The 8207-nt window shown below is 47.9% G+C and overlaps 1 protein-coding gene across 1 annotated transcript; it reads left to right on the forward strand.

Annotated features, from left to right (window-relative positions):
• Window positions 1-110: 110 nt before the first annotated feature.
• Window positions 111-2919, forward strand: LOC129529189 (peptidyl-prolyl cis-trans isomerase A-like). Its single transcript, XM_055373493.2, has one exon. It carries the CDS (start codon window positions 2093-2095, stop codon window positions 2588-2590), a length of 498 nt encoding a protein of 165 aa, XP_055229468.1. The 5' UTR covers window positions 111-2092; the 3' UTR covers window positions 2591-2919.
• Window positions 2920-8207: the final 5288 nt, after the last annotated feature.

Here is an 8207-nt window from a genome sequence, read left to right on the forward strand (position 1 = left end):
CCGCAAACGCCTGATCACACGGCCCGAAGAGGGGGCTCACCCTCGCCCCATTTCCCATAAATATCCGCCACAGACCACCTTTGAGGACTTTGTACGCACTTTTACAAAACTCTGGGAGCCCCGAGGTCCTCAAGCCCGAATAATTTTTATCAGGCGGAGTGTGGACAGCCCCGAAGCGCGGCCGGGTCCCCTCATGCATATGCAGCAGATTGTGATCCTTACTCCGTGAGCACGGGGCGGGCCGGGTTGTGTTCCTGTTGGTGAACCAGCTTCGTTCTTGCCCGCGTGGATGGTCCGTGGACTCCGGGAAAACCTTCTCGTGGCTCAAAGTCCACCCCCTCCCTAGCGTTTCATCATGCAGCCAAGGCTCAGGAGCTGAAAGGTCCGGGCTCAGAACTTGGGACTGCCTTGGGTCAGGCCCCGGCTCCCCTACTTGCCCGGTACCTTGGGCCAGCGAGCCCCTCGCCCACTCCGACCCGGCTTCTGATGAAATGCCCACCTTAGGGCTTTTATGAGGCTTGAATGAGTCCGTGTAGTCATTTATTAGCTAATTAAGCATATTCCTTGGGCGCTTACTGTACCCAAGCGCAGTGCTAAGGGCAGGTAGAGTCGGTAACCTGGGTCTGTCCCTGACCTCAAGGCGCTGCCAGTCTAATGGCGGGTAGGCGGGGAGACAGTCATATGATCACTGTATATTAGTGACTTTAATCAATACATAATTACACATCATGGGAAGTGCTGTGAGAAGAAGTAGAGAGTGTTAGGAGAAATTAATGGAGTACTAATGTAGGGAAAGGGTGGAACCTCCTTGGGAAGATGGCATTTAGGTTGAGAAAGAAAGGTCGATTAGGGTAAGAGTGAGAGGGGAAATGTTCTAGGCAGAAAGAACATTTGTCCCAGATCTGGAGCTGGGAAGCGGCAGAGTTGGGGTGAGGTGAGCACGGAAGAAAACAGGTCAGCTACATACTGAATTTGGCTTTTCTCTTGAGAGTCAGGGGAAGCCATTTTCATCAGGAAAAGGATAGCAAATTTGGATTTCTGAAAGGCCACCCAGGCCGCATGGCTTGAAAAGCACTCAGGAGTGGGTGTAGGCAGACCAGTTAGGAGGTGGTTGCAGCTTTCCAGACAAAAGCCAATGCTGACTCAGACAGGGTGGTGGCTTGGGGAGGTGAAGGAAAGGGTGGAAGATTGGACGTGGGTGGATGTGGAGGCATTGGCAATAACTCCTCGCTAGGTTTTAGCCTTGAGTAAATGAAAGGGTAAAAGATTCCTTGACCAAGACAATAAAGCCTGAAAGAGGAACGGACTGAGGGGGAAGATCAAGTTCGGCTTTGAGAAGTTAAGTTTGAAATGTCGGGGCAACATGCAGGCAGAGAGGGTGAGTAGGCAGGTTTATGTGACACAGGAGCTGCGAACGGAGGCTGGGGCAGGAGATACATATTTGGGGGCCATCAATACAAAGGTCATGGTGCTGGGTGAGAATGCAAGTGAAAGAAGGTGGAGAGAAAAGAAGACGAGGATCCAGGAAAGGAGACTAAGAAGCAGTGGCCAGTGGGGTAGAGAGAGGACCAAGTGAGTGTGGGTTCTAGAGGGGAGGTTTCAGGAAGGAGGGAGTGCTCAGTGGGGCTAATGCTGTAGAGAACAGAAATGGAGCCGTTGGGGTTTGGGAATAAAGAAGGTTGGTGGACTGTATCTTTTATGTTGCAAGTTAAACACACAACTACATCAAGTGGCTTAAAAAAATAAGTAGCCTGCCTCTCAGTGGCTAGGCAGTGTCATCAAGGACTGAGGTTCATTTTATCTTCTGTCCTTGTGCTGGTTTATGCTCATGGCCACAAGATGGCTATCCAGTTCCTGAGGTCACATCCAAAGCAAGGAGATGTCCGTTTCTCCTCCAGCTGAGACTCAAAACAGGCCTGAATGTGGCCTCCCACCATCCTGCTGCTTACAGGCTAAAGGATCAATGCATCCATGGCAGCCACACCCAGTATCCAACACTGAATGACAAGAGGAGTCTTGTAGTGGAAGCTCTTGTTTAGAAAAAGAGAGAGCTGGCTTTGCAGATGCCGCTGGGATCCCCATACTATCAGCCATGGTCAGCCCCACCTTGTTCTTTGACATCACTGTCGACGACGCGCCCTTAGGCCCCTACTCCTTCGAGCTGTTTGCAGACAAGATTCCAAAGACAGCAGAAAACTTTCGTGCTGTGAGCACTGGAGAGAAAGGATTTGGTTATAAGGTTTCCTGCTTTCACAGAATTATTCCAGGATTTATATGTCAGGGTGGTGACTTCACATGCCATAATGGCACTGGTGGCAAGTCCATCTGTGGGGAGAAATCTGATGATGAGAACTTCATCCTAAAGCATACAGGTCCTGGCATCTTGTCCGTGGTAAATGCTGGACCCAACACAAACGGTTCCCAGTTTGTCATCTGCACTGCCAAGACTGAGTGGTTGGATGGCAAGCATGTAGTCTTTGGCAAGGTGAAAGAAGGCATGAAGATCGTGGAGGCCATGGAGCGCTTTGGGTCCAGGAATGGCAAGACCAGCAAGAAGATCACCATTGCTGACTGTAGACAACTCCAATAAGTTTGACTTGTGTTTTATCTTCACCACCAGACCATTCCTTCTGTAGCTCAGGAGAGCACCCTTCCACCCCATTTGCTCCCCGTATCCTAGAATCTTTGTGCTCTCGCTGCAGTTCCCTTTGGGTTTCATGTTTTCCTTGTTCCCTTCCATGCCCAGGTGGATTGCAGAGTTTATGATTATGAAATAAAAACTAACAAAAAAAGAAAAAGAGCTGAATGTTGAGAGGCTGTGGAGCAACAAATTCTTGCAGTGCTGACGGCAGAGGAAATTGGTACAGCCACTTTGGAAAACCAGTATCTACAAAATCTAAACATACACCTATGCTGTGATCTAGAATTTCCACTCCTAGGTATGTACCCGAGAGAAATGAGTGCCTATGTTTACATGGAGACTTGTGCAAGAATGTTCATAGCAGACTTATTCATAGCTCAAATTGGAAATAGTTCACCAGAGAATGGATAAATTGTGGCATGTTCATGCAATGGAATACTGTGTTTTACATATAAAAGAACAAACTACTGTTACATGTAATAGCACCAGTTAATCTCACATATAGTATGTGGACTAAAAGAAGCCAGATACAAAACAGTACATACCATATGAATCCATTCATATAAAGCTCAACTAATCTATAGGGTTAGAAATCAAAATGGTAGTTACCTGGGTCAGGTCAGGAGTAGGGATGGGAAAGGAGCAAGAGGAGCTTTTCTGGGGTGCTGGAAGGATTATATCTTCTTCTGGCTGGTGATTATGTAAGTGAAAATTCATCAAGTAAAAATTCACCATAAGACTAGGGGACTTCGGGAGGCAGAGGCTGCAGTGAGCCAAGATCGTGCCACTGCTCTCCAGTCTGGGCGACAGAATGAGACCCTGTTTCGGGGAAAAAAAAAAGAAAGAAAGAAAGAAAGAAAAAAGACTGGGGGCTTTATATACTTTACGTATGTTATACCTCAAGAAAAATAGAAGAAATGGGCTGGGTGTGGTGGCACGCGCCTGTAATCCCAGCTACCCGGGAGGCTGAGGCAGGAGAATCACTTGAACCTGGGAGGTGGAGGTTGCAGTGAGCCAAGATGGCACCACTGCACTCCAGCCTGGGCGACAGAGCGAGATTCCATCTCAAAAACAAAAACAAGAAAAATTGAAGAAAGGAAGGGGTCCTGCCATCCCATGGAATGTGACATGCTGCTAAACAAGGATCAGGTCTGTTTTGTGGGGATACCACCTTCCAGTAACTTCAGGCTGTGTTAGCATGTACAAGGCCTCAGTGGCCAACCCTTTCTCCCTGGGGCCCAGAAAACTGGGGAAGCTGAGGCAGGGCTTCTAATGCACATGGAACTCGCTCCCGCTCAGCTGGACCCTTTCCCCTCTGTCCTCAAGATTGCTTCACCTTCCCAGCTCAGTTCCAGGCTGTGGAAACACCATCAACACCGGCTTTGACTTGAGAGACCTGGGAGGTCATTCTGCCCTAAAATTTTGCTGAGCCAAACTCAACTTCCTACCAAGGCTTCCCCAACTTGCTCCCACCCACCAGACACCTGGAGTCACCCATGACTCCTGCTCCCTCTTGCTCCATACTCCTCAACTCTTGCCCATTGCTCCTGAATTTCCTTTAGGCCTTTTCTGTCCCCACTGCCAAAGTTTGGTCCAGCCCACAATCCCTTCTCCCCTGAACCCTGCAGCAACCTCCTCACTGGTCCCTCTGCTGCCTGTCTCACCCAGAACCTTCATCTTCCACCCAGGATGATTTTTTCTTTTTTTTTTTCAGACGGAGTCTTACTTTGTAGCTCAGGCTGGAGTGCAGTGGTGCGATCTCAGCTCACTGTGACCTCTGCCTCCCAGGTTCAAGCGATCCTCCCACCTCAGCTTCCCCAAGTAGCTGGGAGTTCAGGTGCGCACCACCAAGCCCAGCTAATTTTTGTATTTTTAGTAAAGGTGGGTTTCACCATGTTGGACAGGCTGGTCTCAAACTCCTGACCTCAGGTGATCGGCCTGCCTGGCCTCCCAAAGTGCTGGGATTACAGGAATGAGCCACCATGCCTGGCCCAGGATGATCTTTGTAAAATGACCTTGTCACGCTTCTTGAGGTGGTGTCCCCTGTCCCCTGTCCTCATCTGTCAAGATCTTCCCCAGTCTTTAAAGGCCCAGATCAAATGCCACCTCCTCCATGAAGCCTTTGCATTCATTCATCAAATATTTTTTGGTTACCTAAAATGTGCCAGGCACTGTGCTAGGCATGGAAGATAGAAAAGAGAATAAGAGCTGGGCACAGTGGCTCGTGCCTGTAATCCCAACACTTTGGGAGGCCGAGGCAGGTGAATCACTTGAGCTCAGGAGTTTGAGACCAGCCTGGGCGACATGGTGAAACCTTGTCTCTACAAAAAATAAAAATAAAAAAATTAGCTGGGCGTGGTGGTGCACATCTGTGGTCCTAGCTACTTGGGAGGCTGAAGTGGGAGGATTGCTTGAGTCCGGGAAGTTGAGGCTGCGAGTGAGTCATGATCATGGCACTGCACTCTGGGTGCAGTGCCTGGTGACAATGCCTGGGTGACAGAGGGAGACCCTATCTCAAAAAAAAAAAAAAAAAAAGAATATATAGATGTTTTCTAAAAAGACACTACAGACAGTCTGGAGAGATGGGCAATTATGCAATGCCAATGCATGTGCATTTTCTGTCTGTTAACCCCCATGAGACCGTGAGCTCTTGGAGGGCAGGGTTCATTTTGGGTCTGGTAGGAAGGAAGAGGCGGTAACTGTTGAATGAATAAGTGAATGATTGAAAGACTAGACCGAGCTCCTCCCTTTGTCATGTATCCTCCAAGTCTCTGATTCAGCTGGTAACCAGGTCTATGGAATTCAGTTGGGACTGGATGGCAAATTTGGGGCTAAATGATAAAGAATCAGGAAATGGTTATGTTATGAATAGAACAATGTTTTGTGAAATCATAATACTTACTTTCCTATACATCAGTCTGCTTGACAATTACTTTAAAAAAAAATCAACATTATCTCCTTACCAATACTTATATATTCAGGAAATTCTACCTGTAATGGAACAATAGTTAAATGTTAAAGCACTAAGGAAGCTATGTGATATCAAAAGATTTTAAAAGGGATAAAAAACATTATTACAAAGGTGACCAGAGAATGGAGTAAGCTCCAGGATGGCGCAGACTGCAGCCAGAATGCAAGGGTTCATTTCCATTCCACATTTACTGGCTGTATGTCATTGAGCAAGTTAATAAACCTCTCTGTCCCTCAGTTTCTCCATCTGTGAAATGGGGACACATTTGACTCTACCTCATGTGATCATTTGTGGGAATTCAATGAGTTTGTATTATAAAATGCTTAGAATAACACTGATTGGCCGGGTGCAGTGGCTCACACCTGTAATCCCAGAACTTTGGGAGGCCAGAGCAGGTGGATTACCTAAGGTCAGGAGTTCGAGACCAGCCTGGCCAATATGGTGAAACCCTGTCTCTACTAAAAATACAAAAATTAGCCGGGTGTGGTGATGCACGCCTGTAATCCCAGCTACTAGGGAGGCTGAGGCAGGAGAATCACTCGAATCCAGGAGGCAGAGGTTGCAGTGAGCAGAGATCGGGCCATTGCATTCCAGCCTGGGCAACAAGAACAAAACTCCACCTCAAAAAATAAAAGACTAGCACGGGTTACATAGTTAGTACCCTTAATTACCTATTGTTACAAATATGTAAAATTATCCTGGGGACTGGAGGCACTGTGGGAGCCCTGGCAGGGAGGGCCTCTCCCCACCATGGCTTTTAAGGTGTCAGGACAACTGGGTTTAAATCCCTGACCTACTTTCCTGACCTTGGGAAATGTTCCCAACTCTAAAGCCCTTTTGTTCCACACTTCTCAGGGCTTTCTCAGATGGGAAGCAAGTGTGCTATTTTAGCCAGGTCTGTGGTGACACCTAATGGTAAAATGGGGAACTGCCTGATCTTACTAAACTTCCATCAACCTATTAATAGTACAAGCAATAACTATATATCACGCTCTTACCATGTGCCAGACACTGAAAGCTGTGTGAACTGTCTTAGTTCACAGCTTAGGCTGACTGATTTAACCAATCAGCAAGTCCTGACAGCCCTGCCTCCAAAATAAGTCACAACCTAGCCCATCTTCTTATATCACCACTACCTCCATGCTTGACCAAGCCACCACCACCCAGACACCAGCCTCCACCTCCCCACCACCTCTTCCCACTTCTTCTCTTGCTCTCCAGTCCATCTAAATCCTCCTAAAGAAATGGGAGGGTCAGTGGGAGGTTTTAAAGAGGAAAGTGATCTGATCTGACTTGCTTTTTTTTTTGAGACTGAGTCTCGCTCTCGTTGCCCAGGCTGGAGTGCAATGGTGCAATCTCGGCTCACTGCAACCTCCACCTCCCGGGTTCAAGCGATTCTACTGCCTCAACCTCATGAGTAGCTGGGATTATAGGTGCCTGCCACCATGCCCAGCTAATTTTTTTTTATTTTTTTAGTAGAGACGGGGTTTCCCCATGTTGGCCAGACTTCAGGCTGGTCTCAAACTCCTGACCTCAGGTGATCCACCCACCTCGGCCTCCCGAAGTGCTGGGATTACAGACGTGAGCCACCGTTCCTGGCCACGACTTCCATTTTTAAAAGATCACTGTAGCTGATGTAAATGGATTGGAGAGCGAGAGAGGAAGTGGTGAGGTGGTGGGGAGGTGGAGGCAGGTCTGGGTGGTGGTAGCCTGGTTAAGCATGAAGGCAGTGGTGATATAGGAAAGTAGGCTAGTTTGTGACTTTCTTTGGAGGCAGGGCTGTCAGGACTTGCTGATGGGTTAAATTGTTCAGTAGGTAGTTAGTCAGACATGGTCAGGGCAGGAGAGCTCTTCCCCCTGCCTCCCCACCCACCAGGATTCTCAGGCGACCATCAGGTGATGGTCAGGTGGTTGTTAAAACTGTCTCTCTAAAATAATAATTGGTTGCCGCTGGCATCAGAAAAGGTGGTAGACTGAAACACCTGAAACTGGTGATCAGCAGCTTCCTGATAAGATCACAGGAGTTGGGTGAGTGGGCTCAAGAATGCGTACTATGAGGCAAAATGGTGGGGTTTAAGTGGTACGTAGCCTTCTAGGAACACTCCAATGGTAAGGGAAGAACGCCTCAAGTGAGCATGTGTACAACTGCAGTAAACACACTGCACATGCGGCCTGTCCCAAGTGTGGGCAGTCCCCTGTGCGTGCAGACAGCCCACCCCAAGGGAAGAATCAGGGGAGAAGTCACGCAACTCCAGAAGCATGCCAACGTATAAGACCCCAAGTCAAAGGTCAAACCACACACTTGACTCTGTCAAGTCGCCAGCTTGGCCCCCTTCCAAGTGTACTTTACTTCCTTTCATTCCTGCTCTGAAGCTTTTTAATAACCTGAAACCACCTTTGCAAAATTATGACTGAGACAGTGAAAGAGATCCAATTTAACAGACTCTTGCTTCTAACCTCCAAGCTGTCCTTGTTCATTCCTGGGTGTAGGCCGAACTAACTTTGGGAGAAACTTAGTTTATGGTTTATAGTTTAAACAAAGACAGTACCAGCCCTTTCCCAAAGCAGACTTCCTTCTTGCCTGGAGACTAGATT

This window comes from Gorilla gorilla, chromosome 21 (genome assembly GCF_029281585.2).
Source record: "Gorilla gorilla gorilla isolate KB3781 chromosome 21, NHGRI_mGorGor1-v2.1_pri, whole genome shotgun sequence".
Lineage (NCBI taxonomy): Eukaryota > Metazoa > Chordata > Mammalia > Primates > Hominidae > Gorilla > Gorilla gorilla.